At 40.1% G+C, this 26,121-nt stretch overlaps 2 protein-coding genes across 6 annotated transcripts; one reads left to right on the top strand and one right to left on the bottom strand.

Annotated features, from left to right (window-relative positions):
• The first annotated feature begins 2,440 nt into the window (after positions 1-2,440).
• Positions 2,441-6,241, top strand: LOC131256838 (chloroplast processing peptidase). Of its 4 annotated transcripts, none has more exons than XM_058257903.1 (6): positions 2,441-3,176; positions 3,941-4,009; positions 4,089-4,157; positions 4,450-4,536; positions 5,304-5,461; positions 5,859-6,241. In XM_058257903.1, the coding sequence occupies exons 1-6, from the start codon at positions 2,598-2,600 to the stop codon at positions 5,908-5,910; spliced, it is 1,014 nt and encodes a 337-aa protein (XP_058113886.1). In that variant the 5' UTR covers positions 2,441-2,597; the 3' UTR covers positions 5,911-6,241. The 4 variants fall into 4 exon arrangements, with proteins under 4 accessions (XP_058113886.1, XP_058113881.1, XP_058113901.1 ...); XM_058257898.1 differs by having other exon boundaries at positions 2,443-3,176; positions 5,882-6,241; XM_058257918.1 differs by having other exon boundaries at positions 2,446-3,176; positions 5,394-5,461.
• A 1,797-nt stretch (positions 6,242-8,038) lies between these two features.
• Positions 8,039-26,079, bottom strand: LOC131256864 (protein disulfide isomerase-like 1-6). Of its 2 annotated transcripts, XM_058257925.1 has the most exons (12): positions 25,276-26,075; positions 23,050-23,179; positions 20,043-20,208; positions 13,860-13,978; positions 12,365-12,445; positions 12,173-12,259; positions 11,362-11,433; positions 11,205-11,273; positions 10,194-10,271; positions 9,763-9,897; positions 8,455-8,508; positions 8,039-8,375 (listed from the first exon to the last, which is right to left on the bottom strand). In XM_058257925.1, exons 1-12 carry the CDS (start codon positions 25,806-25,808, stop codon positions 8,262-8,264), a joined length of 1,638 nt encoding a protein of 545 aa, XP_058113908.1. In that variant the 5' UTR covers positions 25,809-26,075; the 3' UTR covers positions 8,039-8,261. The 2 variants fall into 2 exon arrangements, with proteins under 2 accessions (XP_058113908.1, XP_058113917.1); XM_058257934.1 differs by lacking the exons at positions 13,860-13,978; positions 20,043-20,208 and having other exon boundaries at positions 25,276-26,079.
• Between the last annotated feature and the right edge of the window lie 42 nt (positions 26,080-26,121).

The raw sequence follows: 26,121 nt of genomic DNA on the forward strand, positions 1-26,121 counted from the left end.
AGATACTATCCAAAAAAAGTAGCTTTTTAACTATGTAAATAGGTTAGTTTTTTCAATTTAGTTTGGTAAATACTATTATTTAGATAACTTATTTCATAAAAGTAACTTATCCAAATCAGTTTATTAGTATTATTATTATTATTTTTTTTTTTTATAGCTCTTTCAGGGTTTTTTTTTTAAAAAAATATTTTTAAAATCTTTTTAACTTATAAAAAACCTGTTGAAGATTAGTCCTTAGTTTGCCAGGTGATAGTCATGAGGGGGTCCACCATTTGCATGGCTCGACAGTGACACCTTCCATGCCTGGTGTTTTATGTTCCGACAGGCATTCTCCAGGCATGCATTCTCCACACACGCCTGCCAAAACTACCAACTAGGCACATGTGGACGTCTGAAGCGTGGATAAGGTAAATCTCTTCATATAGTCCTCTCATCGGGTCGGTCCAACCTTGTGATCAATTCTCACAATCAACGTATACATGTCCACTGCAGGTTGACTGGTAGTTGGCCGACTTGATTTTTGTGCTACGTATTCTACATGGTGGGGGCCACTTTATCCACCGATGAAATTTAGTTTTTGAGAAATCAAAATTTTAGAAATTTTCATTTTGCTGTTAAAACCATTTTGAAATTTTCAAATGAAAAACTTGTGATTTAAAAATGTGGGGTTGTGTATAGTATTTTTATTTGAAAATTTAAAGATTAAGATGCTCAGGTTGTGTGCGCATTGCAATACATGCTGGTTCGCGCGCCTAATGAAGTAAAAGAAATATTTTTATTTTATTTTTTAATTTTCAGCATTTTAAAAATATTTCACAACATCCACCAGGGGCACAACAACTAGAAGTGAGAGAGGATCTCCTAATCCATGTGGGCCCTCTATGATTCACGGCCCATGTTGAGTGTGGGCTCTACATGATGGGGGTGGATATTCAAGGTGGGCCTCACATGATGGAAAATAGCATTGATCGTGGGTCCAACGTGATATATGACCCTTATCAAGGTGGGTCTAACAATGGATTGACCACATCGAATGTCGGGCTCCAATAATGAAAGATGCACATCCAAGAGGACTCAGCCCCGCCCAAATTCCAAGCTGAGTTGCTAGTCCGAACCCAGCCCGAAGCCCTCTGTACTCAACCCAACCTAGCCAGTCCTCGATCCTCAACCCACAAACACACGTGATAATTCCCAACCCAACTCCACCCGAATTTTGCTCAACCCGATCCAAACCCAAATGCAAATCAGGCTAGCTTTTCTAACTTCAGAGCCTTCACAACCAGACTCGTGACCCAACTAGAACTCTCGTTGGGTCAACCCGAACTCGAACCCAAGTTGCAGCTCGAATGTTTTGCACGGTTCGGATGTATTGCACTATTGATAGGTTGGCAGGAAAGGAAAGAGCTGCATATGAAATCACATACAACGCGGTGTTGCGAACCGGCGGGGATTGGAATTTGGAAAAACTACCCAACGAGGGAAACGGATTGGCTACTCCCCCTGCCATCAGCCAGGTGGCTGGTGGTCGGTGCTCTGTGGGCCCACCATGATGTATGTGCTTCATCCATTCCGTTCATCCATTTTACAGATAATTTTAAGTCTAATACCAACTATCATATAGATATAAATCTCAGGTAGACCAGACCACAGGAAAACAATAGTGATTGGATATCTACCATTAAAATCCTCCTAAGGCCCAATGTACTGTTTATTTGACATACAATCTGTAGGTCACACAGACCCACTGAAGGGAAAAAACAAAGATCAGCTTGATACAAAACTTTTATGGTCCCAAAAAATTTTCAATGGTCCACGTACATTCAACATTGTTTCCTGTAATGTGGTTTACTTGAGATTTTGATATACCTCATTTTTGGTCTTATACATAAAATGATCTATAAAAATAGATGGACCGCATGGATGAAACACATGCATCATTGTGGGCCCACAGAGCACGACCATCAGCCATTGGCTGGTGGCAGGGCGAGATGTGGGCCCCACCATGATGTATGTATATCATCCATGCCGTCCATCCATTCTTTCAGATCATTTAATGGTACGAAGCCAAAAAGTTGGTTGATCCAAATCTCAAGTGGACCGCATAGTGTTTATTCAACGGTCATCGTTAAAAACTTATCCGGGGCACAAAAGTTTTGTATAAAGCTGATATTTTTTTTTTCCTTTGTCCAAGTCTACATGACCTAATCAACAGGTTAGACGTCAAATAAACTTTACAGTAGACGTGGAAGGTTTTTAATGGTGGATATTCAATCACTACTGTTTTCTAATGGTGTGGTCCACCTGAGATTTATATCTATCTCGTTTTTGGTATCAAGATCTAAAATTATTTTTCAAAATGGATGGACGTCGTGGATAAAACACATATATCATGTTGGGGTCCACCTAGCACCGACCACTAGTGGCAGCGTCACCAGCGAAACCGCGTCCATCGAACTCCACTTTCTGGGAAACAGCCACTGGATGTTGCCGAAAGACCGTTTTGCACAGTAAAATCGCCTTTCACACCTTCATATATAAACCCTAATTTCAGTCCCAGCTTATCTGGATTGGGGTGTGGGGAGAGAGAGGGGCAGAAAATGAATTCTCTTCAACCCTTGAAAAGCCCCTGTTTCAGCCCCACCCAAATCACAGCCTCTTCCTCAAAAACCTCCAATTCCAGTTTTACCCTTTTCACCTCTACCTTGAAAAACCCTAATTCCAACCAAACCCAATTCACATCTCCATCCCAAAACACTAATTCCAAACCCACGCAACTCATCTCTTCGACAAGCCCTACCCATTTCACCTCTTTCTTGAAAAACCCTAGTTTCCTAGGGTTTAAGCCATTCCGCCCAAGGGCTCGAACCCAGAGAATCGAATGCAGCGGAATCAACGGCCCAGCTGAAGAAACGAAACCCATCGTGGAATTGAAGAGTGACGATAGCGGTGGGAAGGGGGATGGCGGTGGAGGAAATGGCGGGGGCAGCAGTGACGCCGGGGAGAGCAAGAGCCCATTGCCGGAGTGGCTGAATCTGACGTCAGAAGATGCGAAGACTGTCTTTGCAGCGCTTGCTATATCACTTGCTTTCCGCTCGTTTGTCGCCGAGCCTCGGTTCATCCCTTCCTTGTCAATGTACCCGACTTTCGATGTCGGAGATCGGATTGTTGCTGAAAAGGTAGTTCTCTTTCTTTTCCCATTATCATTCTTTGAAATCTTGAATTATTCTGTATTTTTCACCAAAGATTGGTTTTTTTTTTTTTTTCCTATCGTTTTGGTGAATTTTGAATTGTGGTAATAAACATTCAACTGTGTATAGTACATTAGAGTTCAAAAGTAGAATTGGAGGGTTTTTTTTTTTTTTTGGATTCTAATGTTAAATTTAATAATGGGAATCAGGAGAAAATATCAATTTTTGTTACTGAACATTTTAGAGTTTTATGGTGGAGATCTAACATTTGCCTAGTGCATAGGTTAAAAATTGCCATGCGCACTGTCCAAAAACAAGTGTGACGGTTAGATGATCCTGGAACATTCATCTGGTGGGACCTACTGTAGATGTGTAATGTAAGATAAATATCACAGACTGGATTATCTTAAACCAATTAATCTGTGATACTCAGCAGGGTAAAGAATAATAGTGGTGACAGTGAACACTCAATGGGAAAAATTCCACCAATCAGATGACCAGGGTGGTCCAATCCATGCAATTTTTGGACTCTGGTCTACTAGCTATAGTCACTGCAGATTTTGAATTATCTTTTGGATAAGAGATTAATTGGGCAAGTTGGGATAGTATCTTAACATGCATAAACATCTGAAGCAAATCCATTCAAAGGCCTTTTTAATCTTTAAATTTGCAGATTTCTTAAGGTAGGATTTTATGTAAGTGTTTTAACTTTGAAGATGCTTCCCTAACATGCGTTATCCTGCCATTGTTAGGTTTCATACTATTTCAGAAAGCCATGCGTGAATGATATAGTGATTTTCAAAAGCCCACCGGTCTTGCAGGTAATATATTGTCTCTAGAGGTCATGAACTCATGCAGACATATTTTGTTTGTGTGCTTGGTAATGCTTTAACTTTGCAGGAAGTAGGATATACCGATGGGGATGTCTTCATTAAGCGGGTTGTTGCCAAGGAAGGTGATGTTGTGGAGGTGAGTCTAACAATCCAATGCAATTTCACATGCTTCTTTTTTTTTTCTCTCTCAAATCAGATGGAAGTAGAAAAACACATAACAGATGGAGCTAGATTTTTAAAGAATATGCAACTTTTAAGTGCTAACATTAATTTCAATTTATTCAATACAAATAAAATATAATGTTTGTTACGTTAGCTTGATTCCATTATCTTGAATAGGTCATTGTTGTTACTTCGAGGTCATCTCTCATGTATTGATTACAGGTCGTTCGAGAGGAAGCTAAGCGGAATTATTTTTGCTCTTGCAGGTGCATGATGGGAAGCTAATGGTAAATGGGGTTGTGAAAAATGAAGATTTCATCCTTGAGCCACCTTCTTATGACATGAGTCCCATTGTATGTATGACTTCCGTCACCTTCTTTTTTAGTATATAAATACTAGCAAATTGTATTGTAGCAGCAGCAGCAGTAAAAAGAAAGTACCTCATTAACTGCAGTCCTTTTGTCACAAAGCAGTTGCTTCAGGGAGACTGATCACCTACAACCATAGTTCAAAAACCCAAATACTCGCCTTAACTCAATGTCGAGTTGGGTCGGGTTGACTCCAAGACTCAAACGTGTCTTAAAATGACCCGACTTGATATTATACATATAATTGATGATTAAAAGCAGGAATAAACATTTAAAATGCACACATATAAATTTATTTATATAAAAGCACAGCTTCCACTTGTGGAACGCTGGTAACAGGGCTGTGCTTCACTGGCACCTTCGCAGCTCTCCTGCATAATTTTTCAATAACTAAAAAGGCACATAACTCGGCAGCTAAATCGATTCCGAGTCACACTGAGTCATATTGAGTCGAACAATTTGCCAAGCTGACTTGATGAGTCTTGTTGAGTTTGGACCGAGTCAAGCCGGTGGCTGAGTTTCCCAGAGACTTGCGTGGTTAGTTGACCTACAACCCATTTTTAGACCAATTTGCCCTTGAAAATACCATATATTTTCAGGGACAAACTTGGAAAAATCTGAAGGCCAAAGAGGAAAAAGAGAAGTTAATAGTGTACCACCAGTTGTAGGTGACTAGTACTCTTTGGTTTCTTAGAGTTTTTGCATTAAGAGGATCTCTTCAAAGTTGTAACTATCTTATCTTTTTCTTGTAGACACTGACAGCAATTGTGCATCGCTACCTTTTTTTCTTGCAAAATGCCATTGATTTTGGGTCTGTTGTTTCTGCATTTGTTGTGATGCAGCATGTACCAGAAAAATCAGTCTTTGTGATGGGTGACAACCGCAACAACAGTTATGATTCACATATCTGGTATTTATGCTACTTCCATGAGCCTAGAATGAGGAATGCTAGGCTTTGTTGCATTTACAATCACCATGTGCGAGATCCTTGCCATTCATCAGATGACCCTGGTGAATTTGCCCTGGCCAAGAGATCAAGCCAGTTGGCCAGACAAGTACATTTAATGTGAACTGTTACATTTTTAGCCATACATTTTGTTACATGCATGTGTGGGCCACCTGTTGAGTGGACTGGCCCGATTTTGGCTAGTAGTGCTAATCACCTTGGGTGCCACCTGTGAACCTCCTGTATCTCATACATGTGCCACGTTGGTGACTGGGGTTCGGCAACTGAGCTTTAGCATGCCTCTTCCCAATTTTTCTTTCTGATCATGACTTCTAACTTTGCATGGCTCCATGCTTTTAAGTCCAAGCTGTTCATTCTCAACAGGGGCCCACTTCCTGCAAAGAATATATTAGGAAGGTCGGTGTTGCGATATTGGCCACCTAAAAGAATTGGCAGCACGATTCTGGAGGGTGGTTGTGGGGATATCAAACCAAAGAGCAGTCCAGCATTGCCGTCATGAGAATTCCGATTCCCAGATAATCCAAGGAGCACTTTGGTGGATGTTTCCGAGCTCTTGGTTAGCTGAACACCATACTCATGAGCCCTTGCAAGTCACATGCGTGCAGTCTTCAATCCAAGAAACCATTTTCCCTACTGGTTTCTTGCATGGATTGATCCCTTGTTCTTTATCTTGTAATTTCAGCTAATTATCCAAAATGGAAAAAAATGTCATTGTTTTAGCTTCATTCTTCATGCCAATGTATGCTCCCTTCATAGAGGTGGGCCCCTATGGCTCGGTGATCTAGTCCATTGGTATGATTTATCCTGCCTCGGATGGTCCATACACCAAAAGTACACAATGCAATGCTCCCAGATAAGATCCCACCGTTGAATCTCAGCCTCTTCTTAGTTGTGAGTCTTGTGACCACTGTTCAATCATCTTTTATATATATTTGCAGGAAATTTTGAATTTTAAACATGAGGCCCCACACGTACTGGTGTTGCCTTAGAAACTTCTGGGCAGATAAACTGCATATTACCTCAACAGAAATCCTGGCCACGCCATCAATGGGCTGGGCCAACAGGTGTCTTGGTGCCAGGCTTGGAGCTGCTGGATCTGCACCATTTAGGAAGGCGTATTCAAAATTTTGCATATGCCAGGCCCAAAACCTGGCCGATTGGTATCCATCCCCAGAAGCAGCTTTTCCTTTCTTGGATCGAAATCAATCAGCATCGTGGGTCGGGTGGGCTCTTAGCATGAGATCATTCATTGTCAGTTTTAGGGAGTGAAAATACCATTTACCAAACTGCTTACAGAAAACTCTGGCTATGGATACGGATATGGTAAATCCAGGAGTTGTTGATCCAATCCGGCTAAAGGTTTCACGTTACCGTTCAGTTCTTTCACTTTGTATGGGTGGGGCCCACAGTGATCGCAACAAGTTAATGCATGGACCGGGCCGATGGCCCAAGCACCAAAAATCCCCCAAAACCGAAGAATTGACAGCTAACCGCCGGCTTCCCATTCAAACTGAAAACCAGAACAGTACGTTGCAACCCTTTTCAGCCCAGCATTGCAGCATAATCTCTACTCGCACCAGTAGTTTTTTTTGGACATTTTTGCCCCCGCAGTTAATTTGGCAAGGGTCCAGAACTTTGAGCATTTAGAGACATGGGAAGACATTTTAAATGAGACACCGGGGGTATTTTTTGAACTGTTAAATGTGGCTGTTGTTGATTGTGTGGTCGGGATTTTACCCACCAAAAGTGAGCGAGCAGCTTTATGTTCAAGCAGTTTGGACAATCCTACAATTTTACTCTCGCAATTATTTAGAGCTGTTACTCAAGGTTTGTGTTATTTCGCACTTCTTTTCAAGAAACCGGCACCAACTCTCCCTCTTTTTTTTTGTTCTTTTTCTTTTTTGCGTGGAGCCTGTGCAGAACGCCAGTCCTAGGGAGCCGGGGACAATGTGATGAGATGACTGTGTTTTTACATCATCTGTACATCTGTTGCACCAGCCCAAGATAGGATGTCGGCCCAGACAATGAGAGGATTGGAAATTCGAATGGACCACAGTTGAAAACAGTTGGGATGCGTCATACTTCATAATCATGCTGCGCTAGTGGCAGTTTTTTCGAAAGAGGTGTTTAAATTTAAACTGCCATTTTTGATTGACCTTGTAACTTTACAAAATAGGCCGTCCAGTGATCCAGATTCCGTACTTTTCATTTCATACCTATGTTGGTGCCGACCCAATAGGCTGCTCGACTCATCACGTGGGATGTGTTAGAAACAAACTGATAGCTCTAAAAATATTTGCCAAGCTCTTTTTAGCTGTCCATTTGCTTCATAAACCAACTCGGATTGATCCATGGACCAGCCTGATTTTGCACCAGAGAATCTACACAGTAGGACTCACCTGATGGACAGCTTGCCGTTTGCCAGGTAGGCACATACAATGCTTGCGATGGATTAGCAAATGAAGTATAATATGTATATAGCTTTTTAAGTGTGCATATAACCAAGGAAGCATATGAAGCTATATGAAGTTTATACTGCTTTTATTAGACATAATGACGTATATATACTGTTTGAACAAAATGTAGAAAGAATCAAACGGCAGGGAAGAAAGGCCTCGTAGTTAAAAACTTGAAAACAACAAGTATAGGTAATACTCCCTTAGTTTCAAACCATTTTACTCATTTGGAAGTCGAATGTCTTTAGCCTTCTAAAATCCAGATGTGTTTCCATTATATGATCAATTTATAATTCGTCTTTCACTGTCTGTTCTGAAGTTGAGATTTTTCCTTTGGCTTTTACATTTGCGTTGATGAAAGCAATCAGGTCCTTCAAGCTAGACTTTGCAGAAACTTTGATCTGCAAGTTAAATGGACTTTAGGCCATGTAATGAAGGTTTAATGAAGCAGATCAAGCAAATGTGTGAAGAGATAATTACCGGATTAGATTTATTTCCAGATGGGTAAAACAATACCGTCGGGAAGTCATTGATCTGGAAAAGAAAGAAAGAAAGAAAAGAAAGAGAGGCTCATCAGAATGTTCCTTGTAAACAAAACCATGATTGCAACTCCATAATAATCATCACAACAGGACAGAGAAGAAATGGATCGAAACAAAATCTAGTATGAATAATGGAAAGCATCTTATAGCTTGCAAATATTCAAGAGAAAATGTAGAAAAAAACAAAGTTCCACAGCTAAATCATTGTCATATGCTCGTATCCACATGCTCATAGTTGTATCAGCATCGGATCGTCAATCATAACCATAGTTGTCATTGACGTTATCAACAAAAAACATCCTTTACACATTATTATAGAAAATACCCACAACGGATAATGCAAGACTCGCAATCTAAGCTATTTGCTCGAAAGAAAGGCACATTTTCTTGTCTCACCAACTAGCAAATTAAAAGTTCAAATGTACTTCCATCAAGTACTTGACAAGCTCCCCCAGTTTGAGTTGCCTCATTCAAGGGTCACGACATGGTTATTATATAGTATCAAAAGAAGTAGATTGGGTAATTGAAAAACTAAACGAAGTGCTCAAATACTCAATTGCATACCCAGAAAAACAAACTACAGCATAGATGTTTTAGTCTTAAAATTAGAAGTGTTCAACCAACTTTCAAGTCAACATGGATTTAGGGGCTTGTCAGGTCCAGGTCGAGTTTTCAACTCTCGGTACATATTAATTGCTATGAAGTTAATAGTTATAAAAAACAACACACTGAAACTGCAACAATTCTTTCTGATTTTTAAGTGAAAGTCCATTAAAAGAATGAAACTATAATGCTAGAAAAAATATAAAATACTCAGACCGAATGAAAAACTTCTTTCTTTGGCCATCAGTTATACAGGAGGCCCTTGCCTCTTTGTGATCCAGACCGTTCATCTGGTGGGACCCATATTGAATTGCACCTCAAAATTTTCAAGCATTAAAAACCTAACGATAGGTATATTTTTTTCCAAGTTGACTTCAGACAATTGGCTAAACTGTCGGTGTGCAGGGTCCTCAATCAAACAATATCTTTCATCGGAGATTTTACGGGATGTTCATCCATAATGGGGTACGCCAGATCGTCCAGATCATCAAAAGGTGGGACCCACATGTACAATGGCTGAGCTGGAATAGCCCACATAATGCTAGGAAGTAATAATTGAGAAAAACATAACAAAACAATATATATTTTATCATTTTCATGGATCTTCTAGACATTTTTATTATGCAATGCCCAAAATACATACCTGCAGTTTTGGATGTTCATTTGAAGAGGCATCTATTCTTGCAAATAATAGATTATCCACCCCTTTGAAGTGGGTAGCCAGCTTCTCTATCTCCTTACTCATTTTCTCACAGGTCATGCACCATGGGGTATAGACCTTTGGTTTCAGTTGATTCACATTCAAAAGAAAGGAAAAAAAAAGTTTCAGACAATAATTTTACCGTTAACGGATAAAGGATTCAGGTGACCACCACACAGACCCAAACAGGTAGATGACCCGGTCCAAGAATCAGGTCAACCATTTCAGGTGGGCCACAGTGTGGAAAGAAAATGGACAGCTGAAAAACCTTCATTCAGAGAATAAAAAATAAAAAATAAAAGTACTTGAGCAAATCCGTATAAAACATGAGGCGAGGATGCAGGTCTGCTTAGGCAGCTGCATAACATACAAACCTCTAGAAGCACATTCTCAGGACTGTTCAAAACCACCGCGTCAAAAGACCTCCCTACCACAGCCTGGACAATGCCTTTCTGCAATTTTTGCAAGTTCCAGAATATATCATCACAAGGCATTAAAAGCCGGTAACCAATGTTAAAAGGGAAAAGGAAATTGAATTGGACGTAAGTATTTCCAAGTTAGACAAGTCTGGGTTCATGCGAAGTTTGCTGATGCAGTCTAGTCAACAAAATATCGCTAGGAAACAATGAAAGATGGGCAAAAATTAGATGCACAAAGTGTGAGAGGAAGCTGAAGTGGTTTGGGTGAAGGAGCATGGAAGTGTTTGTTTCAAAATATTAGCTGGTAAAACCCTAGGAAGCAGGTGTGTCAGTCCAAAGCACGAGTGCAAATTGGAGACAGCACCTTGGCAGAAGAATTATACAACTAAGGGGCAAATGCAGGAAATAATAAACTGTAGGAGAAGCGGCGAGGGGAGTGACCAGGAGAAGAATAACCTAGGATTGGCCAATTAGGGTTAGGACTAAAGGTGATTTTTCCTGGGTTCCTTGGACGGGGTTTTCAAATTGGCCGAAGGATGGGCATGAAAGGAGCTTTGCCGATCAAAGCATGAGCAGACTGGTAGCAGATTCCACTATTGGTAAGTGCTGGTTCAAACATGTAAGTATGAACACTCAAGATGAAGGAGCAGGAACAAGACATCAAAGCAGGTGTGGGAGTGGGAATGGCACATTAGTTATTACGTAGAAGGTTCCCACGAGGCTGCAAGGGAAGGAGTGAAGAAATTGCCAAACATTCCCCAATTTGAAGAGAAGAAAAAAATTAAGACAATCCAAAATAAGATTTCATTTTTGGCCTTCAACAGATTCAGCTAAGTTGAAAACAGAACCCAACAAATCTACAAAAAAAAAAAAAAAAAAAACTGAAACATCCGAGATATGTCCACCCCCCTAACATCTGGATTCTCACATATACTAGGACAGAGAAATCAATGGATGGGTACATACGGTGTCGGAAATTGGATCTGATCTATAGTACGGTGAGAGAGTACCATGCAACAGCCCCGAGCAAAACTCCTGAAAGCATCATATCAAGAACCATCTTATGAGTACCCAACTTTCAATATTTATCGAATAATAGAACAGCACTAAGTAAAGATGTTACTTCCAAATTACTCGATGTAGGTTCTGACTCTAACAAATACTTCGAGCCAGTTGTGTAATCAAAAGCAGTCACCTGTAAATCAGATAGAAAGCAACATTGGCTTAGCTAATTGCTGTAAACCATGATAGAGGACAACGGAAATTTATAATCAAGAAGCTTAGTTTGGAAAGCATAAAGAAACCAAAGAGGGCACTCTCATGCAAGCACATACAGATTGATGCTGCATGTGTTATCTGTGATTCCTTTTTAGCCATTAATACAAGTTTTTTTAAATTTTTTTTAATTTTTTTTATTATTATTAGTCAAGACTATTTCATATGCCTCAAGAAACAAGATATATATATATATATATATATATATATATATATATATATATATATATATATATATATATATATATATATATTGATGTTAGAATTTTGCAATGCCCACACACAGTCACACATGCTACTGTGTTAGACATGTTTGATCCCAAAAAAATAACTCATTGAGCAGGGCCCACTGTGTAGATGCCCTGGCCCAAAATTCAGGGAGGTCCAACCATCAGGTGGGCCTTGCATGCACTTTGAATGTGAACTTCTGGAAACCATTTTTTGTTAAAGCATCCACCGTTTCGTACAACAATTTTCCACCTGATGACTGGACTATCCTCATTTTTCTGCCTAGGCATAATTCTGGAACCCACCCAATGAAAGGCTTGGATCTTGCACATATAGCGCACATTTGTGTGTATGCGTGCTTTTTGGTAGAGATGGGTGTGAGCTTAATAACGCACATTGATGTTGAGACATTAAGCATACGGAAAACTCACAATAGGCTTCTCTGAATCAAGCCCAAATAAAGTCAAGAAGGGTTTGGCAAGGTCGTCATCCGCAGTATCTGCATAAACGAACATTATCTGCAGAAAAAGAAACATTGTTAAAGCAACTCCCACCCTATTAAGAAGTCTAGCTACCGTAGTCTAAAACCTAGGGTGACAACTGAAACTCTACAGAATAAATACCTTCGTCTTAAACTTTCTTGCAACATCCTGAAGCATCACAAGTAGGTTCTTGAAATCATCAGCCACCGCAAAGATATAAACCTGGAAGAAAATTGGATGGTTGCCATTTAATAAAAATCTATAAACGAACAGAGAGAAAAAGAGCACTTCATATACACAAAGGCATTTTCAATAGAAACTGAACAGCAACCAAGGGAATAAAACGTGTGAACCAAGATTTTTGTTCTTTTTCTGTCTTGACTCTGAGAAAATACAAAAGGGAGAAAGAAAACAGAAAGAAAGGGACCCCAGATATTGATTACTTCGGGATTGAATATTCACATCAAAGAGAAGGGAGTTAAAAAAACGGTTTGCTATTTGGGATTCCATGGTTTCTCAGAAGATGCTCTGACCTTGAAATTTGTGAGAAAGGTAATGAGTTACAGCAGACAGCTTTTAGTGCATGAAAAACTTCCATGGCTGAATGCAGGTATTATTCAAAGCATGGAACTGTCCAGGTAGAACAGCATATTTGAGGAGGGGTGTGCCTTCAAGAGAGATTTCATCAGTGCAGCAAATCAGCACATCCAATTGGGTCTCAAGGTTGGGAGAGATCTGATCCTTGGAGCTGTTTAAGTCAATTGACCTACTCTCAATTTGTGGGCTGCAGAGCTTATCTTTAGGGTCGTAGGTCTGCCTTCCATTATGTACTCTCTAAAGAAGCAAACTTTTGCCTTCCATAATCCTCAAACTCTTTGTTTATTGGGTTTCAATTCTAAATGATAGGGCTTCTGAATCTCCACTGAAGTATGAAGAACAAGGGTACATTAGGAAATACATTGGAGTTGGGCAAGAGCAATGCTTTTTAATAATTTTTATTTTGTTTGTTCCAAGTTTCAAGAAGTATTCGACCCAAAGAACATTGTTATTTTGGGGTGGAAACGTAGAAACTGATAGCCCACCCATTCATATTTCATTTTTCCAAGCCCCTGCAGGCAGGAAGAGCTCCCCGTTCCTGGTTCTCCTGTAGCTGGATCCTTTGGAACCACAAGAATCCTTATAATAGCCTTTGCCATTTGATCTCTCTTCCCTTCGACTAGGAATGCTCAGTGACCATCTCTCACTTGTTACTGCCTGGCCTCTCCAGGAACTTCTATCCATCTACAAGCGGCAGTGCTCCAGCTGGTAGGGATGTTGGGGATCAGAAACTAAATCCTCCCCCCTGGTGATGTTACACAACCGGCCAGCCTTCTGCTTTTCCAAGGTTTTGCCAGGTTCAGACCGGTAGGTGAATGCAGTTCCTGCCCACAGACATATTCAACCAAATGTTGATTTGGGGGTACCTCAACTGTATTCGTATATGCGATTCCATTTGCATTCACTAAGAATCCAACAAGTAATGCTCTCGTCGGTTGAAAAAACTAATCAAATTTAAAGCAACCACTACTTACATAACTTACATATTGGAAGCAGAAACAAGTGAAAGAGAAAAACAAGATTTAGGAAGGGTAATAACCTGGAGCTTTATAGGACTGGAGTGGAGTCTGACTGAATTAAGGTCCGTCAGTACAGTAACTAACGGGAACTTGTTATAATCCAAGAACTGCAATATTTTGCTCTCTTCAAAGGCATCCTCTGCAGATCAACGGTTGACCAATATTCATAGTAATAAAATATCCATTAACATTATCAGCACAATAACTTCAATTTGATAGTCAAGCACGTGAGTTCAACTAATAATGATCACTCATCCCTGCTTGAGCAACCACGATAACCTGATTGTTTCTATATTATTAACTTGGTTAAAAACACAATTTACTGCAACAAACGATTTCACTGGACATGGCAAGAACCACCATACAATCATATCTATCAAACCTTTCTTTCTTTCTTTCTTTTTAAAGATGGAGGAACTTTATTAAAACTTAAAGAGGGACTGAACTCCTAATACAAAGGGACCAGCAGCTGAAACCATCTTCAGCTAACTTGTCTCTGCTATAAATCTGCATATCTACCAACGTGGGCAAAATAAATGTTTAAATAGTGATATGGTAAATCCTAATGATAACAAAACTCAGCTTCCGCAGGCTGGAGTGAGTCAACCAGGCCAGGTGATCACATTATCAGAGTAGTATTCAACAGGAGTGTGGAACGCTTATGACCGAAAAGATACAATCATCAGCCTCAACCATCCATGCGGTGGGCCCTACCTTTGAACGTGTTGAACCATGAGGCTACATCCGTTGTGGAAACTGTAACTTGTTTATTTCTCTAAGAATAAGTGGAATATATAGAAGAGATGTATCATTTCAATATATATATATATATATATATATATATATAGAGAGAGAGAGAGAGAGAGAGAGAGAGAGAGAGAGAGAGAGAGTAATGCTCCCCTATGAACCGCAGCGTAGGGGAGCTATATGCACACCTAATCTAAACCGTAGCTTTCCAAAATTTTCAGATTGTTCATAAGAGAGCCTCCAAAGACTCTCACTTGAGTTTTAGTGTCTGAAAGAGAGCCTTCGAGACTCTCTCTCACTCGGCTTTCTCTGTCTCATATTCCTTCCTTAAACACTAAGTTTTGTGGGCCCCACCATGATGTATGAGTTATATCCACATAGTTCATCCATTTTGCGAGATCATTTTAGGGTGTGGGCCAAAAAATGGGGCAGATCCAATGCTCAAGTGGACCACACCACAAAAGGCAGTGTAGATTGAGCGCCTAACATTGACATATTCTTGGGGTCAAGAAAGTTTTGGATCAAACTGATATTTGTTTTTTTTTTCCTTAATCTAGGTATGTGTGACCTTTTGAATGGGTTGGATTGCAAATAAACATCATATGGGCCCTAGGAAGGTTTCAATGGGGTTGTCACTATCCCCACTGCTTTCTGTGGTATGGCCCACTTGAGCTTTTGGATCTGCCACATTTTTAGTCTCATGCCCTAAAATGATCTCGCCAAATGAATGAACGGTTTGGATATAACATATGCATCATGATGGGCCCACACAAAACTTAATGACGTCAACACCCCATCGAAGTCGGTGGTGTGGCACTTTGCGCAATTCGCTTCCACGTGGATTATGGGAGCAGATTGCCTACTGACTTGCCAATAGCCAGGTGGCTACTAGACAGTACTCCGTGTGCCCCACCATGATCTGTGTTTTATCCATGTCGTTCATCTATTTTTTCAGATCATTTTAGAGCATGGTCCCAAAAATAAAGCACATCCAAATCTATGGTAGTCCACACTACAGGAAAATAGTGGTGATTGAATGCTCACCATTAAAATTTTCCCGGGGCTCATTGTAATGTTTATTTGCCATCCAACCTGTTGATTAGGTAACACAAACTTGGATAAAGGGAAAACACAAATATCAGCTTCATACAAAACTCTTGTGGCCCGCGAGAAGTTATCAATGTTAGGTATTTAATTACACAGTTTCCAATGGCATGGTCCACTTGAGATTTGTATCTACCTCATTTTTAGGCTCATGGGATAAAATATTATGGAAAATTGGATAGACAGCGTGGATAAAACACATACACAGAGCATGCTCCACGAGCTATTGATGGAGTCAGTAGGCAATCCGCATCCGCGGATTCCCTGTAGAAGTCTTTGGCAGGGACTTCCTGCGACCGGGGAGCTAAGCGGGGCCCACCATGATGTTTGCTAGATATCCACCCCATCCCTTCATTTTTTCATATCTTGTCAAGTCATGGAGCAAAAAATGAGGCAGGTCCAATACTCAAGGGGGTAAGGAAATGCCCACAATTGAAACCTACCTGGGATCCACTATGATGTTTATATGCCATCCATACCGTTCATAAGGTCATTCTTACTGAGATGAACAGAAACACAAAATATTAGCTTGACCTAAAACTTATGTGGCCCCACAAATGCTTCAATGGCGAACATTTACTCCTCACTATTTTCTCTCATGCGACACACTTGAGTTTTGGATCTGTCTCAATTTTGGGACCATGTCCTAATATAATTTGAAAAAATGAATGGACCAAGTGGCTATCTAACAAACATCATGGTAGGCCCTGCTAGCTTTCCTCCGCTACCATGGGATAGTACCCAATCCGCACCCCTTCGAGGTAGGTTGAGGTTTGGTGTGTTGAAATTATCAAGTTCTATGGGCCCCACCATGATGTATGTGTTATATCCAAACCATTCATCAATTTGGTGAGATCATTCTAAGGCATGAGCCAAAATAAATGTGGCAGATCCAAAGCTCAAGTGGACCATACCACAGAAAGCAGTGGGGACAATGACAACCAGTTGAAACCTTCCTAGGGCCCATTGTGATGTTTATTTGCAATCTAACCTATTCAAAAGGTCACACGGACCTAGATTAAGGAAAAAACAAATATCAGCTTGATCAAAACTTCCATGGCCCCAAGAAGATTTCGATGGTAAGCGTTCAATGCACACTTTGCCTTTTGTGGTGTGGTCCACTTGAGCTTGGATCTGCCTCATTTTTTGCCCATGTCCTAAAATGATCTCGCAAAATGGATGAATTGTGTGGATATAACACATACATCATGGTGGGGCCCATAAAACTTAGTGATGTTAAGGAGGGAATACGAGAGAGAGAGTCGTAGGGTGAGAGGGAGTCTCGAAGGCTTTCTTTTGGATACTCTAAAACTCAAGTGAGAGGAAATCTTTGGAGGTTCTGTTATGAACAATCTAGAAATTTTGGAAAGCTATGCTTTAGATTAGGTATGCATACAGCTCCCTTATGCTAAGGTTCATAGGGGAGCATTACTCTCTCTCTCTCTCTCTCTCTCTCTCTCTCTCTCTCTCTATATATATATATATATATATATATATATATAAATATTGGAGAGACGTCTATAGAGATTTGGAAAGACCTCAACAGGTATACCTCTTAACAAATATAGAAGATTCCTAATCTAAGAAGATTACCCTAATCTACACTAACATCCCACCTCAAACTCTAGGTGCTCTAAAAGGAGTATAAGTTTGAGTTTGAAAGGTCCAGACAACATTTATTCAAAAAACAAAAGAAAACTTCAACTGTAATGTGGCGATGAAACGATAAGTAGCATGAGGAAATGAAATGAGGAGTAGTATGAGGCAACAAGACGATGAGCGACATGAAGTGACCGGGCACTTTTGACAAATTTTGGGCTGTGAATCATTGGCACTTCCAACAACCGGCGAACGATCCAATGTCACTTCCACTTGTTAGGATTTCAACTACTATCTACTGCTCATTCGGTGGATACAAACTTCTGGTGGGTAGGAATTCAACCGTTGCTCTTCTAATGGTTCTAGATGTTCCGATAGAAAAGAAAAAATAGGTACAGCCACAAGATTGACTAAGGTAATAGGTTTGGTCCATATGTCTGACAAAACAAGTCTGGTCTAAATGCCCGGCACAATAATGAAAAACACGTCTTGGCAAAAGGTTCGATATGGGGAAGACACATTATCGAAAGTACCGAGGCCCATGAGGCTAAGAAGATGAACCATCTTCACGAAGTCCACTCAACATCCCATTTGCCTCAATTCATCAACAATGAACTCTATACCGCCACCCAAGTTCCTAATTTTGCACATGAATTTCTCCTCCAAAACTTTGTCAATGCAGAAAGATGGGTTCAGTGCAAATTTGGAGATGCCATATCTAGAGAGGCAAGCAAAAAATGGCATGGTGATCAAAGGTGGTGAAGATCTAAGGTATTGGAGGTTTGAGGCAACCAGAAACAATGGCAACGGTCGGAGAAGATGGTTGGAATAGCAGTGGTGGCCCTGCTTCAACAATCTGGGTAGACCATGGGTCTATAGCAAATGCAGACAACAACGGCCATGCAAATCGGGACCATCGAATGCATAAATGAGTAAGTTGATGATGAAGGTGACAAAATGTGCTAGATCAAGGTGCTCAAGGGGCCAAAAAAGATGATGAAGCAGAGTGCATATAGCATCGAACAAGGATTTATGGTGATGGATTTTCATGGCTAGGGATAGAAGGGCAAAGACGGTGGTGGTGCGCCACATGGTCAACGTTCTAAAGATGAGTTTGGGTGCCGAGGCATGATGTAGATAGTTTCAAGTCAAGTTCCTGTGCAAATTGAGCAAATTGGTAGCCGCAAGGGCTTGGTCGACAATGGCACCGACAGTGGCGAGGGTTTCGTCAACATGGGGAGCGGCAACAGCGAATTGGGGCTTCAAGTAGATGTTGTCGGCGCTATGGAGAAGGAAGAAATGAAGAATGGAGGAGAGGAGAGGAACTAGGGTTTAAACACCCCTATCTCTAATACCAAGTTGAACCATAAGAGGCTAGATTTTGGAAACTATAACTTGTTTACTTCTCTGAAAATAATTGGAATATATAGAAAAGATGGAGATCTGTAGAGATATCTATAGAGATTTGAAAAGACCTCAACAAATACACCTCTTAACAAATATAGAAGATTCCTAATCTATAGAGATTTGGAAAGACCTTAATAGATATGCCTCTTAAAAAATATAGAAGATTCCTAATATAAGAAAATTACCCTAAACTACTCTAACATAACACAAATTGCTCTCAAGAATCACTTCATTTGGACAGTGCAAGACACCCAATCCGTGGCTTAGAAAGTGGACGGTCATAGCAAAAGGAGACCAAAGGTTGAACAGTTTATCATCAAATTGCTGTGCTTTCTGCATAGAGGTCCATGAAGATTGGACTGGACCAAATGGATGGTCCAGATCAATTATTAATTGTCCACCAATCCAAACTCCATGTGATTATGTGCTTTATTACTTATGTGCAGTCTCCTAGATATGCAGGGCGGGAGGGCCATGCTAAAAGGTGACTTTCACCATGAACACCTAGGTGCAAACTAAAGGCCGATATCTTAGACCAAAAGAATGGTCTTATGAGTGAGACCAATGCAGGCCGGCAGATCATATGAACGACAAGAACTTAATTTCTTCAAGTAGAACAGTTCAAACTTCAAAGCTGAGAAAGATGAACAACACTTAAAAGCAACTACCTTCTCTCTCTGTTTTTTTTTTCACATCTTCAAGCTTCTCAATTTTTAGGTATATGGTTTAAGAAAGAACTTCAACCATCTCTACTGCAAATTCCAATACCAGTTAGAAATAGATCTCACTGCTTTCAAACACACTTAAGAACTCAAAATATTTGGGGTCAGTTCAAACTTCAAGGCTGAGAACAACAGCTAAATGCAACTTAATTCTCTCTCTGTTTCTCATTATTTAGTTTTTTCACGTCTTCAAGCTTCTTGATTTTCAGCTATATGGTTTAAGAAAGAACTTCAACCATCTCTACTGCAAATTCCAATACCAGTTAGAATAGATTTCACTGTTTTCAAACACATTTAAGCACTCGAAATATTTGGGTTGAGTTGACACAACCTTATTAGGACTCATTCCTAGTTGATGGGATGACTTGGTTCTAAAATAGACACTCAACTGTGTACCCAAAATGCTAAAAGAATAAGACAGCAGCATAAGCTTTTTAAAACCCAAGGAACTCTATCCCAGCATGTGACTGAGTTTCGAGTTTACTTGAATTCAGACCCTTGCTGAGTTGAAGTCTGAGCTTCAAGTTTTCAAACCTGGAGTGAAACGTCAGAAAGCTCACAATAGATTCAGTAACCAAACCCACTTAGAACTAAAAAGTAAGAAGTCCAAATTCATCAACTTACCAAATATCTCATATTTCTCAGGTTCGCTTTTGACGAGGCCAAGGAAATGATTTTTCGGTTTGACATCTGGAAAAAGAACTGCAGCAACCTCAATATTGCAAGTTTCAACAAACTGCACACTGTTATCAGCAATAGCTACTTTCACAAATTCTTCATAATCAGGTCCCTGAAAAAAAAAAAGAAGTAAATCTACGTATAAGTATGATAATTTGTTGGACCCTATGTAGTTTAATATCCAACTAGATTGGAATATTAATCTAAAATTATAATATCTGACATTCTGACTAGATTGGAATATCTATAAATAATCTATATAGCTGTGACAAACACAAACAAGACTGATCTAAAGGACACAAGTTCCTGGCTTCACATAGCAAGTTGGAAAAAGTTCCATTGGAAGAATATAAACAGCTCATGGCCCACATCTAAGGGACACAAGGTCCTGACTTCACATAGCAAGTTGAAAAAGTTCCATCGGATGTATATGAGCAGCTCATGGCCCACCCAACCAACATTCTGTCCTATAAAAGAAGGCAAACAAACTTGTTACAAGCAGTCAATCATAATTTAATTTTCGCATGCAAACCGGTTTATCCTTTCCAGAGTTCAGAGACCTCATTAGTAGATTTCAAGACAGTGATAGACAAGTAGAAGCGTGGCTGTAGAAAGACCGGGGGGGGGGGGCATGAGCGGAAGACAGCAGTTCTCACAATGTTAGGGAGTGTGAACGTCTATGAAGCGAGAGCAAGGGCAAGATTCTGAAATGAGATGCTGAGCACCTTGGGTTGAATGTTCATGCAACTAAGAACCAACCAATGCAAGAATTCTTCTAAAAGGCAACACAATTTTATTAAAAAGGCAGGGGAGCAAAGACAAGGAATCAACAGCCCACAAAGCTACAAAAGAGCAAAACAACAAAAATCAAAATAAAAAGGGGAACAAGAAAAAAAATTTGCTTGAAAATGTTTGAATGCCGGTGCCCAGAAACCACATTAGGCTTCTTGAACACCTTGTCCGGGCTACATTCACGGCTGAAAAAACACTTGTTATTCCTCTCAGTCCAAATCAACAACAGGCCTGTGAAAGCCTCCACAGAATGCTCCGTTCTTGACCAATGAGACCCAACGCAAGCATAGCAGTAGTACAGTAAATACATGAACAAATAGCTAAAATTGCAATTCACGCATGTGATATCAAAAAATATGGTGCATGCATGTAACCTAGAACAGCATCTAGAAGCTAAAACCACCATGCCGCACGCTCAATAAAACCTCTTAAGGGAGACTTTTTCTTCCTTTACTTTTTCCTCCTTTCTTTCTATAGATAAAAGAGAATGCAGCAATCACTAAAAGACAGGAAACTGGCTGCTAACCATAAAAGAAGCGGATTAAAAGGGCTCAAATGAGGGCTCAAACGATCTACAGGTAGATTGAAGATGAGCCCGTAAGGCATACTTAAAGGCAATTAGTATGGTGCAGATGTGCCTCTATAGTTTTGCGTGAATGTTGCATACCTATGAATTTTTCTAAGACAATTATTCAAACATGTATGCTATTTTTGTGAGCCATTTTTTTTTAAAGGTATTGATAATTTTTATCAAAAAAAAGATAAGAGACGATTTACCCCAAAGACTCTTAGTTGAATGCAAAATTTGAAGCTCCTACCCATCAAGAGATTCTCTTGCTCTAGGAGCTACTCCTGAAATCAATGATCCTCAATACATGCATGATGTGATGCTATATTCATACAAGGAGTTATTTTACTAGTTAGATGCTAATCATTATAGAACAGTGTGATATTATCCATTGTTGTCGAATCGCATATGCGATCATGTGCGATCGCATATGCCTATGCGCATATGCGATCGCATAATTGCATATGCGATTGCATTTTTTATTTCTTTATTTTTGAAAAGTGTGTGTGTGTGTGTGTGTGTGTGTGTGTGTGTGTGTGTGTGTGTAAATATGTTAGGGAAAAATTCAAAAAATTGTAAAAAAAAATATAAGAAACTAAGGAGAACTTTTCTAAGTTAATAGATAACTAATTTTACATATTTAAAATACATTTGAGAGAGATAAAATCAATTAAACAATGAATTAAACATCAAGTCATCCACATTTAACAATATAGTTAACAAGAAGTAACAACAAAATCAACAAGCTATTTCCAACTTCCAAGAGAGAGGGAATGTAAAGGAGAGAGAGATTAAGATCGCTTGGAAGTACGAAATACAAGAGAGAGGGAGATTAAGACTACTTGTAATTAAGAAATGTAAGAGAAAATTAGAGTAAGAGAGTTTTGGAGTGAGAATATTGCGAATGGAGGAGATTTGGAAGCCTTTTTATAGACAAAATGTTATTTTTTTTTGCAAAAAAAATAAAAATTCAATGTGCCATGGCCAATATGCGATCACATATGCTGTATGCGATCGCATATTTTCGCATATGCGATTGCATATGGATATGCGCATTCGCACATGACAACATTTATCCAACTTCTATTCTAAGATCTAAACCTGCAAATCTAGTCTTCTTCTGTTCTTTTCTTTTTTTTTGAAATCATTGCATATATTTGTTCTCCAAGTATGGAGAAAGATATTGTTGGCTGATCACGACTGTCCAATGTCAACATCCTGTGTCACCTGTTTACCTACCAAGGATGGGGCCTTAGATAGGAATGACTAGCAAAGGGACTTCATACCTACCCCAAATAGTTGGGACAAAGGTGGGATGATGAGGATGGTGAACCAATAAATCAATTAAAAAGAAAGATATCAATAATCTAAGATCAGGTTGCTCGCCATATATTATTGGAGTCATCTAAGATATTAGTCCACAATAAGGTACCAGGTTCATCATATCCATGGCATATTTCTTTTTTTATAAAGTCAGGTGAGAAGCAAATTTTATTATGAGAATGCACGAGAAAACCCAACAAGGTCAAACACACATTGTTCATCAAGCATGTTTCATTGGTTCCAAGTTCTCATAAAGATCAGTTCCCACACCTCAAAGTTCTCAAAGAGGCCAATGGCGAATATCCGATGCTTCTCAAGGAACTTTTCTGCTTCAGTCACGGAGGATAGTCTGATAACAGGGTTGCCCGTCTTTTTTCTGGTCCAAATCACTATTTCTTCCCTGGTAAACAATTGAAACCCAAGTTAAGAAATACACGTACCTACTACCATCAGTAAAGTAAATGTGAACGAAAAAAAAAAAAACTAGTTACAGATATTAAGAAATGAAATATAATTAAATAGCATAATTATAGAAACTTGTGAGACAAAACAGTAGATTCAAAGAAAGTGGCTATGATCCGTGGCGACTGCCTCCAATTTCCTAGTAACAATGCTCCCAAGTTCAAATTGCTTCACTTTGATAAAGTATAGAATGTATTATATACTTCTCAAAAGAAACAAAAAGAAAAGAAAAGAAAAAAAGAGAAAAAAAGAAAGAAAAGTATAGAATGAATTACATCTGGAAATAAGACATTCAATCTATCGAAATGGCTTGCCACTAAGAGTAAAGATTTAAGAAATTTCATGAATAACCTCACACACTCCATTTCGGGAAAAAATAAAAATAAAGATGTTCTGGTTTTGAACATTAAAATCCTTCAAATTTAGAAGAATGTTTGCATCAAGAGATGTTGTACAAAGCCCAGGCCCAAGAATTTTCCAGCAACATTATGACTTTCAGTTTCTTTAACTGGGGCCCATTGTTCAGTGATCCAAGCCATTGATACTATGGGCCCCCAGTGTGGATGGTCCATGCAAAAAATCTCCCAAAAGGAAAGATCCTGGACCCTTCAAGCGGTGGCCAAGAGCTATATGGGTAAGAAAGAAAATACAACAACAATTCGTATTCAACCAACAAATGTCAAATATTATATACCTAGGATATTCCAATCCGAGGGATTTTTGGTGCATGGCATGGCTAGGTGAGTCCCAAAATGTTAATGTTTTGGATCACAGAACCATGAGTCCCACTGGTACATACTGAAAACTGTACCATTCTATACAATCATGCAGCCAGCACATAAAATGTGTTCACATTTAAACGCTTTAACTCAGGGACTGTAGGTTGGTTACTGGTGGACTTGTATCTGGACCCTACAAACAAAATCGGAATTTGGTCCTGCCAGATTCCACAGGTACCATAAATGAGGTACTGGATCCAAGTCCAATCAGGTTCGAGTGTCCCCTCAGGTTTTCTTGTGTCCAGTTCTAGTACAAATTACGAAAATGGGGTTTGTATTAGGAACTGGATCTAGAATTGGCTCTGGGTTGGGCCTAGATATGGATCCTAGGATGAATGGAGTTGTAAGGAATAGGGTCTAAAATCGGCTCCTGATCAGGTTCAAGTCCAGCCCCGGAATGAACGGATTTGTATTTCGAATCAGGTCTGGAATTAGGCCCAGTCTCATGTTCAGGTCTGGATATGGATTCAGGAACTGGCATATATAATTGAATAAGGATAAACTACAAAGCATGTCTTGGTACCTGACAAATACCCAAGTCAGGCACCCAACCAGCCCAATTTATAATCAGATCTAAGTCCATGGACTAAACCAGCTCTAGAATCAAGTCCGTACTCAGGTTCTGGTCCCCAATACATCCCGACCTATTTCTGACCAGATCCAAGCCTGTTGACCCGAATCCAAAATCATCATTAATCCGGCCCGGAATCTGAATTCATAAGTAATTTGGATTGGAAACTTCAGGCATCCATAGAACCAGATACCAATTTACAGCCCTAAATAAGCTCCAAGCTGCCACTTGTCGCATTTTTATTGAATAATAGCACGCAATCCATGGTGGACCACATGTGCATGAAAAGAAGGAGAGTTAAAAGAAATTGACAAGCAGTCCACATTTGATCTACATGTGCGGCCAACCGCATGACTAGATCGGCTTGGTTTCTTGGCCAGCGCACATACACAATGGGACCCACCCAATGAATGTCCCAGATCCCACATACTCATCGTGCAACTATACATGATACCGGAATTGAGTGACAGTAAAATGATACCGACAAAAAGCCAGTGATGCAGCAGCAATAACAACAAGATCTACAAGTAGGGTGTTGATATTCCCATCTCAACAAGGGTGATTTGGTCATCAAACAGATTGCTAGAAGCACTCCCGACAATGCGCATCAGGACCAAATGACCAGAACATGGTTGAAAATATCAAATTCATGGCCAAAATTCTAACGTCCGTCAGATAAATTACCCCGAGAATCCACCAGTATAGAGCTGAGCGCTCCCATTGACGAACAGCTGCAGCGTTGGGAAACCTTTGATCCCCAGCATCCCAGCCGCCTTGGGATACCGCTCAGCATCAAGCTTTGCCAGCAAGACCGGACTGCCCATCTCCTTCAGCGCTGCAGCTGCCCCGGCGAAGTGCGGCATCATCTCAGCGCTCCTGTGGCACCAAGGAGCAAAGCCCAGGAGCAGAACGTAGTCATTCCCATCAATGACCTGCCTCGCATTCTCGTTCGTTAGTTGGAGAACAATCCGCTGGGCCCTACTCAGGACCTCAGCCTCAGAAGATTTCCACTTTTGCCCTTCCTCCTGCTCCTCTCCCTCCTCCTCCACTTCCTTATCTACTGCTAGTAGTTCTTCAAGGCCATCCATGTCAGCATCGTCATCGTCATCATCATCATGGCCATCATGCATGGCATGGTGAGGAGCTGTTGTGGAGAGGAAGAGAAGAAGGGCGAGGATGAATGGGATGAGTATGGATGTGGGTCTTGCTGAGGGCATATTGGGTATTCGATGAAATCGGAAAGGGAATGAGGATTTTTATAGCTTGTGTTTGGGGAAGGAGATCTGGTTTTTGGTGGAATTGTAGTTCGACTGTTTGGGGAGCGTTGGGTTTCGCAAAAGGAGAAGAAATTCAAGAGTTTCTGAAATGATTTTTCTTTTGCAGTCAGAGGCTGTTTTCTGTTTAAGTAGATTCTTGGGTCGGGGAGAGTGCGAGAGTGTGAATGCAGACTAATACGGGAGTTTTTGAAGGGTTTTTACGACACGTTCACCGCACCAGACTGTGCGCATCCAAAAGATGCGCTGCCAGAGT

The sequence above is a fragment of the Magnolia sinica genome, chromosome 1 (assembly GCF_029962835.1).
Source record: "Magnolia sinica isolate HGM2019 chromosome 1, MsV1, whole genome shotgun sequence".
Taxonomy (NCBI): domain Eukaryota; kingdom Viridiplantae; phylum Streptophyta; class Magnoliopsida; order Magnoliales; family Magnoliaceae; genus Magnolia; species Magnolia sinica.